The sequence below is a fragment of the Corvus moneduloides genome, chromosome 4, assembly GCF_009650955.1.
Source record: "Corvus moneduloides isolate bCorMon1 chromosome 4, bCorMon1.pri, whole genome shotgun sequence".
Taxonomy (NCBI): domain Eukaryota; kingdom Metazoa; phylum Chordata; class Aves; order Passeriformes; family Corvidae; genus Corvus; species Corvus moneduloides.
In genome coordinates this window covers 31,676,095-31,688,554 of record NC_045479.1, presented here as the reverse complement: position 1 = coordinate 31,688,554, position 12,460 = coordinate 31,676,095, and the positions used below count along the sequence as shown (strand labels likewise).

The window sequence follows — 12,460 nt, the reverse complement described above, 5'->3', positions numbered from 1 at the left end:
GGTAATTGACTTGGATGGAATTAACCAGATAAAAACAGCTGTTAAGTTACAATGACTGTGAAATCATTCTTTAGCATTGTTCTATCTAATTTCTGACCCCCAAACTGTTTTGGTGGGAGATACAAGCCAAGATGTTTTTCTACATCAAACACCTATCTGCTGAAGGAAAATTTTTTACTCTAGCTGCTGAATTTCATTTGAAAAATCTCATTTTTTCACTCTTGTTTTAAGCAACCTATGTAATTTTTGGACGTGAGTCAGTGTTTCCACCATCACACATTAAGCAAGTAACTACATCTCTTACTGCAAACTACACAGTACTGCAGCACAGCTTCAAGGAGAGATGAGTTGTATTGGAACAGCTGATATATATGGGAAACACTCAAACAAGCCTTTAGGCAGAAAGCATCCTCTGGGCTTAGATACCACTCTAATCTAAGCGATAAATAGAATTTGCTAGCACTTGTTTAAGCACTGTCATTCAGGAAAAAAAAAGAAAATATTGAAGCAGTATTCCAGTGTTTGCTTTTATAACAAACTTGCATTAACAATTTTGATTAGCATCTGGGTTTTATATATAAATAAATTTCATTTTATAGTCAAGTTTCTACCACAAAGTTGCAAGCATGCTGTGCTTAACTTATACTCCAGTTGTATTTAAGAATAAAGGGTAATTCAAGGGCAGTATTTTAGCTATACAATCTTATTTTCTGGCATACTTGATCTGTAGCTCAGCTTTATTATGCAACTTAAGATAAACAAAAATAAATCTTGCAACCTTCTCTAAGAGACATGGATTATGAGCTAAACTAAGCATTCCCTTTGCTTCTTAGTCCCATAAAATGTGCCATCTCAGAATTATTGAAGTCCTGTGAGTACTAAGAAGTTGGAAACTTTATTTGTACTACTGCATAAAAAAAGTTAAACCAGGTGCTTACAGGGTAACAGAGCCACTGAATGATAATTTCATTGACTTCCATTAAGCTAAATGACTCACAAATGGCATTTAGATCAGTAGTAAATCATCATCTAGGTCAGCAGGAAGCTCATTACAGACTGACAATCCAAGTGACAGAAACACTTTTCTACAAGTGCTATAGTAGCAATTTCCTGTGTGAAAGGCTTGCTGCTGTTCCTGCATTCCTCGGGGGACACTTCTTCTCAGAGGATGTTACTCTTCCCCAGGAAGAGGAAGGAACCAGTTGTTACTGGATGTGTGGGCTGATAGCTGTCGGGCATTTTCTGCATGCTGCAGAATCAGCTGTGAGAACTGTGAACACAACTTGAATTTCCAGTCAAAGCAGAGGAAAACACTGCTTGAGCAGACAAGGTCAGAGCGTACATGTACAGTATCTCAGGAAATGGAGAGAGAAATAATACCTGGAACTTCCATCCCTCTAGTTCCCAGAAATGTGCTGATGTGCTAAAGGAACAATATACAGACACAGATCAACTTGAAAAGCATTCCTGAAACACAGCTACCCTGAGTAAGACCCTACACAAAGAAAAACTTTGCCAGTTTTAAAAGGCCTGTTATCTTACAAAATGCTTGTGTATGCATGCATGTGTACAATTTTTTCCTGTTAGGTCCCTCTTCTAGGCTTCCTGTTCTACAGGAACTCAAGCTCCCTTCGTATGTGTTGACACACCGTTATGGGGTGGGTCACCAGTAGCTAGTCCATACCTATTCCAATATCAGTTCACATCCCACTGGCTTTTTCTTTAGTGATAGCACTACGTTTCCTTATTCTAACTGCTTATTTCCAAGCTTCATTAAAAAACCAATCCACCAATTATTTGATTATAAGATTATTAGGGAGACAGAACAGTGACAGACAAATAAACAGTACAATCTCATAAAGTACATTTTCTCAGGAAAGCAGGCTAAAAACAGTATAGGAAATATTATATTCTTGCACTCTCTAGTGCCCAAATTCAGAACTCAGTCTCCGATAAAAACCTGACTTTCTCTCCAGCTCCAGTTCACTTGGAGTATATAATGAAGACAATTAAGGAACATCAGGACATGTATTATTACTTAATTATGTAGAGGCACAACATATTTCCTGTTCTCTCCTTGTAAACCAGCAGTTACATGCTGTGTTAGAAAACATCACTGCAAAATGCAAGGACCATTTGGATCATATTCCTCTTTTATTACATGCGTTGAGTTCACCTACAAGCATTTGATCTTCAAGCTTTATTTGATGCTAGTGGTATCAAAGCACACTGCTTTTAAGATTACATACACAAATCTTTTTAAACATGCCTAGACAGCTACAGCAGGTCAAATTTCAAGTTTAGAAATTCACTGTTCAACATGCAGAACACTTCATCTTTTCGGCACTTGTGATGAGTCATTTTGCTCATATACACCATACCTTCTTTAGAAGGCTCTCAGCTGGGCAACAGAAAAAGCTGTCTCTACTGCTTCATGGTTGTTCCAGATGGATTAGGGGTAGCATTTGGGGGGAATGGGAGACATTCCTTCCGTGAGAGCAGCTGAACATGTTTAGCTGCAGAGTTTAGGGAGAAGGCAGCCTATCCTCTTGCACCAGCCCCACATATTGTACCTGCATAACAAAGAGTAAAAAGGTCTGTCTAGACTGTACTACAAGCCAAGAGGACACTAAAAACTGCCTGTCTAAAAGCAAGATTGGACAGAGAATGGGATTCATTCGCAAAGACACAAAAGCACAATTCTTATTTTTATTCTGCTGCACTGAACACTTCAGACTTCCTCCATTTACAGTATTTATTCTCTGTTTATATAAGACTTAGCATGAGAGATTCAGAGCCTGTTTGAGAGTTTTTTGGTATGCTGATCTATGAAAAAGGTGCAGATGGCTTTACCTCAAAACTTTGGAGACACAGGATCGCTTCACACTATTTCCTAATTTAATTCTGTATTTGTCATTGGGAGCTCAGGGAGTTGACAGTTCAAATAAGCATTTACCAGTAATCAGTAGAATGTAGAATCAGAAAATTCATCGCTATTCAGAGAGTGGCCTTTCTTATTTCTCTGTCTGGAAACAAAGAAGCTAAGGTGATGGAAGAGGCTGGGAACTGTCAATTCTTATCAAAGCTGTTTTACTGGTGGGATCACTCCTCAGTGCAGACCTCAGTTTACCCGGCAACTGAGTTTTGGACAAGGAACACAAGCAGAGCAGTGATTCCAGGCTTTCTTTCAAAGGGAATACTGCTGGAACTTGTCTTTGGCAGAGAAAATACATGCATATCATGTATAACAGAATTTAAGTGAAAGGTTAAACATCTGAGGATGTTTAGGAAAGTTGATATCCATGAACTACAGAAAGGTGTTGTGCTTTCAAATGAACTATAACAAACCGCAAAGGTAACTACTCTGCACAATGAAGTGTCATGTGAGTTTTGTTCTACCAGCTGTTCCCTTCTGAATTGGACATAGGCCCCAGAGGAGATGATCTATGTATAAAATTGCCATTATTTCCTTTCTTCCTTTTACCCTATCCTTAACCTCCCTGAAGATGGTTGGTGTTTATTTCCACATAAGGCTGAAGCCAGGAAAGGACAAATCAGAATAAATTTGAAGTTGCATGGTAAGAAAAATATCAAGTGTTTGAAAAATTAATTTTTAAGATATAATTTCTATTGTCATCCTCTCCTACTGGATCCTGGAGTTACGTTAAGCCATGCAAGAAGAGACATTACTCCAAGATCTTTTCGAAGTAAGTTTCCATGAAGAAGAATAGTTGACTAAGCCTTCATGTATGCAGAAATGGAAGAATAGATGCAAATTTTTCATTCATAATTGCTGTCTTTCTAAATACATGGCATGTTTTTTTGATTGCGGAGCTCGGGGGGTTTTTTTTGTATTCAAAACAAAGGCAGAGAAAAGTGTATCAAAAATATCTAAACCCTGAAATACAAACTGTGAAAACAATGTGCACAGAACAAATTGAGAGTATAGATACTTCTACTTTTTGCCTCTAGACACCTACTACAAATGCAGTACAGATAAACTTTCTATTTTAAAACTATGTTCTTTTTGCTTTAAACAGAAACAATCCCTATCTTTCCTCACTCAGTAATTAACCCAATCTTAACTTTGTAGAAATTGTCCTGTAAACAAACATTAAGAGTGTTTTGGTTTTAGTGTTAAATGGCACTGGAAGAGAAAGAACAGCAAACATCTCCCAGCCAGCGCAGACATTCTGACTTCCAGATTACAGTACATTGCTTTGCTTCCTCCAAATCCTGTTTACACGAGCAAGGTCAGGGGATGAAACATTAGAGAGCCTCTACAGTGATTTCCTGCTGCTGTCAGTAAAAACTACAGAGCCACCATCAACTTTCCCTAGTTTCCAACAGCTTATCAGGGACCGGAGGTTACTAGTGTATTGCCTTACAGAATTCAAAAGGCCCAACCTCCCTCATGACTAAAACTAAAGTCAGAAGATAAAATAGAAGGAAGTAGTCCCAAAGGGAAACAAAACTATCAATTTTTCCTTTTCAATAGTTCAGAAAACAAAGGCAATGTTAAGCTGCTTGATACATGGAGAAGAAGGGGCGGGAGAGAGGCATTAATGCTTCCAGAGTCTTCAATGAAATAGGAAGGAGAAAAAAATATCACCCACAGCCCCCAAATTTGACCTCAATTTAGTGAATATTTTCAGAGTGCAAAAGGCTAGAACACACCTAATTTCTAGTAACTGTGAGGACTCTTAGCATTGAAAAAGTTAGGACATTACACAAGTAGCAGTTTGTTAGGCATACACAGATAATTTTTACGGTGCTTTCAATAATACACAGGAGAACTGAATAAATTAATCATCAAATCCAAAGCTATTTCCTAACCATAATAATACACAGGAGCTCTTAATGGTTTTGTGACTGTAGTCCAAAAGAAAGCAACTCCACACTGAAGATTACACTGAAATTTTTCCACTGACACAACGATCACACTCCCTTCACTGAGTTTACAAAAGTTGCATTAGTATGAACCTTAGATGAAAACAGATTTTTCACCATGTTCAAAACAACTGGCCTTAGTATGAAGATAGAACAGAAGCTGAAAAGATAAGGTGTTTACAATTCAGGTAGTTTAATAATGTAAGTACTTTTAGCAAAATCCCTATAAGAACATTCATATCTGCATATCTTAGCTTAACCTCTGAAGCAAGAAAATACAACTAAATTAAAAAAAAAAAAAAAAAAGCACACACAAACACAGGCATTTTAAGTGTGGAAGCTGTGATGGATTGTTGGTTTTGATGAAGCAAGAAATTAAAATTCCTTGAAAAGAGAAGGAAGAGTGGGAGGAAGAGATAATACTAGCATTTTCTTAGCTACAGCTCAAAATAAATGAACTGCTAAGAAAATATCTAAACATATATTTTAAATTCACACTAAAGAATCAAGAGTGTTATATTTTTAAGTATTTGCTTTTAAAATCTTCTCTAGGCAGAGATATCAAGAAAAGGCAGAGGACTACGTTTGTACAGCCTTAAGGAAGAAAAGACACAGGGAGATCTTGCTGCCATCTCAGATATCTAATGGGTAGATAGAAAGAAGACACACACACGTATTAGAGGACCACTGTGAATTGAAGGCAACAGACATGTTGGAACATAGGATATTTTAGCTACATATTATGAAAAAAAAAATACTTTCATCAATCAAACACTAGAGCAAGCTGCCCAGAAAGGTGGTGGAATCTCTATGCTTACACACTATTAACAAATGAACTGGACAAGGCCTTGAAGAACCTGATCCAAGTTGGCCTTGCTTTAAGGGGAAGGTTAGATGAAATGACTCCAGACATCCTTCTCAACCGATACCACTCTATAATTTTCATTAACAAACCTTCACAGAAGGAAGGAAAAAGAAATAACTTCTTGCTCTGTCAGAAATCACCTTAGGGGCAGTAATAATGTATTTCCCATAAAGGAGTAGGACAGAACACAATTACAGCTGAAGAAAAAATTCTCAATAAGAAGAGCACTTTATCCTATTCTCCTTTCTCCTGGACCAGCTTGAGACCTACAGAAGTTTTTGACCACTTACTGTCAGGAATTTTGGTAGTTATTCAACAAAACATTACAAGCTTTTGCATAGACTTCCAGTCTTCCTGAAGACATTTCAGGGAGCTTTAAGGAACTCACCAGAGATCCTACAAAAGCTTCAGTGTTGTTACTCATCCCAGAGGAAGGCTGTATATAAAAACTTGCTTTTTCTCAGACCACTGTCTCAAGTATCTCTCTCCTTCAGTAGAAAAATTAAATACGTGGATTAGCTACTTCCAGTGGTCTAGGGACTTGCCAATATGTTTCATAAATAACCCTTCAGATCCTGCTGTGTAACGCGTGTGATAAATGCATTGAACAAGAACGCATAAAGATACCTAAGTGCAGAGTGCATTTTTCTCTCTGCACATGTCAGAAGGAGAGAAGAACTCCTTAAGGCAGAGCAAAACACTTCAAAAAGAGTAAGTAGGTATAGACAGGACATGCATAAATTAACCCAACAATCTGATCAAAAATTTTTGTCATTTGAACAGCGATCTTTCAGTAGAAGTAGTGCCAAAAAGCCATAAACAGTTTTAAAATGGGTCTTGACATGTTTGCAGGGAAAAAAAAAGTGCACAGTGGTAACGTCTTTGATAATCAGTAGAAAAAGAGCAACCCATTGGGGCTGGAATCAGGGATATGTATGAGATAGGATGATGAATTAGACTAGGACTAGAGGTTGGCAACCTCAAGTTGGAGAAGGATTAAGAAAAAAAAAATACAAATAATGCATAAAAGCAGTATCATTCAATTGAGGACAAACTGTATCAAGAGGAAATCTGTCAGTGAAGGTGTGATGGGAATAAAGCCAGCATCTGCCCTTTTCCCCTTGTTTCTTATGAAGAACACATCAAGCCTCTGTTAGACATAGTCTCCATACATTAAGGAAACTGAGACAGCTTCAGATGAAAAGGACCAAGTCACTGAGACCCAGAACTCTCTAGAAACAAGACACAAAGAGTCTAGGTGCCTGGCCTGATTAAGAAACAGGTGTTCATTCCACAAATGACAGAAGCTGGTAATGCAGCAGACACTGGACAAGAAGGTGATACTAAAGGATGAGGTGACATTAAAAAGCAGGGAGCACCAGATAGGCTGGCAAAGTTGGAGAGGAAGGATATTAGTGGCAAAGAAAATAGGAAAAATGATTCCTGAATTTGTGTGGACAGTGGTGTGTTGAACAGGACAGTTGCCCTTAAGGCTACAGTCCAAGTCACAAGGGTATAAAAATGTTTCTAGATGGAAAAATATGCAGATGGAGAATGCTGAAATGCAACAGTGATGAGAATCAGTGATAAATGGTAGATTAAGATACTGGGGAAAAAAAAGAGTAGTGGTTACTGACACAGTCAAAAAGCATAAACTCTGAAGCAACATTGTAATTTTTATAACGAACATTGTAAAGCCAGCCAGACAGCAGTCAAAACAACGCTGTATCTCGTGGGTCAATGTATTCCTCCGAGTTCTGGGCATAACATTTTATAAGCTGCTTTCATATCAAAAGAATTAGTGGAAACTAATTTGTATGCATGTAATACAGAATTACAGTGCAACCATACGTTTGAACTCTGTGATGAGCAGTAAGTAATGAACACAGAGTATTTAAAAGTGATAGATAGTCAATAAATTATATCTACCACAATCCACTATCTGTGAAGCCTACTAAACAGATGTAAGTCTACAAGAAACCATATTTCCATTGTGAAAACATGACACAACTGATAAACTTTAAAATATATAACATTATCACCTCTCAAATACAAGTTACGATTATTTGTTTTGAAGCAAAGGTTTCTCATCAACCTGTGTATCATGGTCTTCGATAAATGATCTTAAAGAACTTTACACAGTACCTTCACAACATAGCTTTCATAAAGCATTCATGCAAAATAGAACAACAGAAACCACACCTGCTGCCTTTTCATAAATATTAACCCTTCAACCACACAAATTCTTTATGGTAAATAAAATTGCTCAAGACACAATCTGTGCCTTCACTGGAGCAGATTCAGAGATAAAAGAAAAATTCTCATTTTAACCTAATTCTAGAACAGCATGTCTTTTAAATTTCATACCAGGAGAGCATATTTCTCCTCCTACGAAACTACTGCTAAAACATTGCCTTCCTCTCCTCCCACATGCCATACCAATGTCACATGTAAAGCTAACACCAGAAGACTCTAATCCTATTAATCTGTCTTGAAATGTATTACTTTTTTTTTCTTCTAGGAAACTATTATATACCTTAAAAAGAGAAAACATAAAACATCACTTTTAGAATAGTATCAGTGAGACAATGATTCTTTAGGTTTCCCATTATTTGCAGATAAAGACAGAGTTACAAGAAGTGCTTGAGAATAAGCCACAAATTTTAACAGTAATATTTAGATGTATTCAGCATGGGCTTATAAATAGAATTTGTGCTTAGTATAGTGGTAAAATTACAGGTATAAAATGAAAGCTTTGCTATTACACCATCTTCTGGTTAGACTTGGGAATTGTGATAGAAAGTTTACGTTGAGAATGTAGAATATTGAGCTCTGAGCACTTGACAATTGTTAAAAAATCTATTTTATTTATATGGATAGTAAAAGCACATTTCTGTAACATGTTAGCTATATCCTACCCTTTTTCTTTTTTTCGAAGCAACTTACAGGAGTACTGATAGTTGAAGAGGGTCTAATCCCTATGATAATTGGGTCAGGTGTTAGCATATCAGGCACATCAAAGGTAGGGTTGACCTGTTGAAAATGAATTATGATATTATTATTTCAGCACCAACATAGAAAGGGAAATAAGACTGAAATAGAAAGTGACAACACACTTAGCAGCCCAGATTGATCGGTTCCCAACCCCCATTCAAGTTCCTCAAGCCATCTACCACTAACAGACTGTTGATATGCTCACTTCTGCACCAACTCTGATTGCCAAATAACTTGAAAAGCACTTTTGTGGAAAACAGGTAGGAGGTAACACTGAAATCTGTGATAAGTTAACAGACCAAACACAAACTATGTTGCTCCTGAAACCACAGGAAGAACTGCTTTATACTGGAATAATGTCAGAGGCTGAGTGATCAGACATGTCATCACAATATCTGAAATTTTGCTCTTAGTATCACAGCTACTACTTGCTTATTTTTGGCTATAGGACTTAGTCTGTAACTTCAGCAACACTTTGCTAATGTCCTTTCCTGAAAGTGAAGCATTAAGAAAGTATTAGAGAATATGAAGTTTGAGAAAGCTGCTGCTTTTATCTTATGTTTCACATAAGGATCAGAATAACCTCCCTATAAAAATCTGTGTGCATATTATCCCTACCATTATGTTATCTAGGTGTATCACAGCCTAAGATGTTTGCCCTCTCAGCATGATCCATGGAAGTACTATTCTTATTATTTTATGAACTGACAAAATTTACAGAAAGACTAGATGACTTTCAAATCACCAAGAAGTCTGATGTAATAAAGAGAAATTCACTTTTCTCCTTCCAACTTTTTATCAGTAATCCGGAGACAGTATTCATTCCAAACACCTTATTGAAAGTGCAAAAGAATAACAGACACCCCAAATCTCACACTTGCCTAGTGACAGGGTCAAGTTTAGTCACTAAACGTTTCTTAGATACAAGGGTCACTTTATGTTGATTTTTCAAGAGGAAGATCCTATTATTTCACCTGAAGACCATCAAAATTCTGGCTCAGACAGAGCTGTTCACTCAGTAACTGCTTCAGTGCTATTTCCACAAGGAAAAATCCCTGATGCTAGGGTCCATACATTGGTATAAAAACCTTTAGGCCAGAGACATGTTTGTTAAGCAGCTAGAATACAATCTTGTATCTGGAATTAGTAGCCAAGGAAGGAGGGCAACAGTACCTTGTACTGCCTGAAGCCTTTTCATTCAGTTTATTTAGATTTCCATAACTTACATGCAGAAATTTAGGTTAAAATTAATAGAAGCAGGATCTTCATCAGTAAATAGAAGTGGAAGAAAATGACCAAAGTTTAGTAGCAAGCTAGAAGGCAAAGAAACATTTAAAAACATTACCTGATTATTCAAAGTGAAAGTGGTTCTCACACTTTGCAGCACTTACAAATCAGAGATGACAAACCTTCCTTAAGGGGAGATCTCAACACTGATTTTAAGCTTGTTCAGTTCTCTGACTAGCAGTGCTTAGCTCTTTCTTTTATTCAGTTTCAATAAGCCATTCTTCATATATGATCTCTTTTTTTTCTGTCTTCAGATTACAGGTGCATCAATCAAGAATGAGCAGGGACTCAGGGACAATCAAGAAAACACATTCTGCTACACAGTCATCACAGCTGAACACTTAAAATTCTCCCTCATTTGTAGATATTAGGATCAAGTCTTCCTTTCTTCCAATTTTGTCAAATAGACTTGGAGAAAAGAAAGGGGGAGAGGACAACCAAAGCCAGGTAACACAGTCTATGTAATAACCTTCTATTTAGCTGAAAATTCTACCATTTTAACTGGGCTTCTCCTTTAGCATCTTCCCTGCAAACAACTAATCAAAATCTCCTCTGAACAGAGTATATCTTACCACTTCTTCACTGCTAAGGTGAGGAAGAGAGGAACTGCAAATTTTACTGTTTCGCCTCGATATATACCATGTCTATTGAGACTAAACAGGCAACTGTCCCAAAGGGCTTACATTTGTTCAGTGCCCAGCATAACCAGTCAGTTGCTTCTGACATTGTCAGCCCTACAATAAACACAATCAATGCATTTTCCAAGTGCCAACCATACTATGGGCAGGTAAGACTAAAGTAATTTTCTGACCTGAATCATTTGGGTACCGAAGAGAGGACAATGCACCTGCAAGAGTCTGCACAAGAGGAACAGTAGGTGCCTACTACCTATCAATACTCTAATGTGGAGGAACTACTGTAGTATTATTACTAATAGCTCTTGAAACATCTTTGAGATAACATCTCTTTGTTATATACATCAGAGATATTGCAAAATGAGTCAAATTCTTGATACAGGTTGGTAAATATATACATGGTATAAGTTTAAAAAATGTGCTCTTTTTGTGGAAGTGTCACATCCTGGAGCTATTATGGAAGTTCCTCTGTCTATACTTCTGCTTACTCCTTTTTCAGGGGAGATAAGGGGAGAATGAGGAGAACTGTAAACACTGACTAGGAGTGAAGGAACTGTCATAAGCCATACTAAAAAAAATTAAATATAAAATTATTAAGCAAGTAGTCAGAAATAGCATCTAAAAAGTGTCTAAAGAAATGCACAAAAATATAAAGGCTGTATCTAAGTCCTCCATACAAATATTAGTTTTAATATTGCACTAAAAATGAATGACATAACGGAATGAAGCTAAATGTAAAAAAGTTTCAAATTACTTGACATTTCCTGACAAGGTGATGTAGTTAGCTGTAAAATAATCTTACCACGGTAAGTCTTAAAGGTAAGTCTTTGGAAAGACTTAGCTTTAAGAAACAAGACAGAAAAACCAGAACATGAAAAAGCAAGGTCAGCAGTACTGTCATGTACTACAGGTTTTCAAAAACACTCTTTCAAAGCCTTGCTTTGGTAAACTGATACATAAGTATTTTCATTATCATCTTCTAATGCAATAATACAATTATCACATTTTGATCCATAGTACAACAAAATATATTTGGAGGGAAGGTTTGTACAGAATCTTTCATGAATTAGAAAAATTAAGTTAATAAAATTAAAAGAAGAAGTTTTAAATGACTCACACAAAGTATTTCCTAGCAAAGTGATGTAGCTACTTGTGAAATAGTCTCTCCAAACATAGCAAGAGAAAATTACCTTTCCATTTGATTAAATGCTCTTCTTTGTTCTAGACTAGGGCCCTCAAGCCAAGCAAGCCATATATTCTTTTTTCTACTGCCACCTAGTGTAATTTAAATTTCCTTCATCTAAGAAATTATTTACAACTGAAATTACACTGAAAATTTTAAGATGAAATTAAATCAACAGAAGCTATTTGTGCACAAGATACAAACTCTGTGCACCTTAATATGCTCAAACCTCAAACCTATGTTTTGAAAGAAACTTATTCCTAATCTTCCATTTATTTTAAAGAAGTCTCTAGCATATGAAAAGGTCAATTGTGTACAAACATCGTAAATTCAGAAATACAGCTCTCAAGTAGAATGCACTTTTTATTATATTTTACTAAAACTGCATACTGATTAAACATACTGTTTTCAAATAACTCCACAAAGTCCTTATATCAAACAGTGACAATAACTAGGATTTATCTCAGTTAAATTTAGACATACTGCTAGACACCTGTATTTGAGCTGATTATCACCCAAGATTACCTCTGTGATCAACAGAAAAAAGTAGGTGTCTTTAGAGAACAAATAATTTACTTACATTTCCAAGTTGTCTGAAAAATTGCA

At 36.5% G+C, this 12,460-nt stretch overlaps 1 protein-coding gene across 3 annotated transcripts in view; it reads right to left on the bottom strand.

Annotated features, from left to right (window-relative positions):
• The window catches only part of POC1B (POC1 centriolar protein B), a 52,515-nt gene that overhangs the window by 18,384 nt on the left and 21,671 nt on the right, over positions 1 to 12,460 (bottom strand). The window contains exons 10-11 of one of the 3 annotated variants that reach the window (XR_004239694.1): positions 8,702 to 8,788; positions 2,382 to 2,573 (exon numbers count right to left, since the gene is read on the bottom strand). The exons of 1 other annotated variant lie outside the window; for it this stretch is intronic. Coding sequence is in view for 1 of the 2 variants with exons in the window: in XM_032106603.1 (XP_031962494.1) it covers positions 8,702 to 8,788 (87 nt within the window). In the remaining variant the exon portion in view is untranslated. The remainder of the gene's footprint in view (positions 1 to 2,381; positions 2,574 to 8,701; positions 8,789 to 12,460) is intronic. One more of the 3 variants, XM_032106603.1, reaches the window with a different exon arrangement.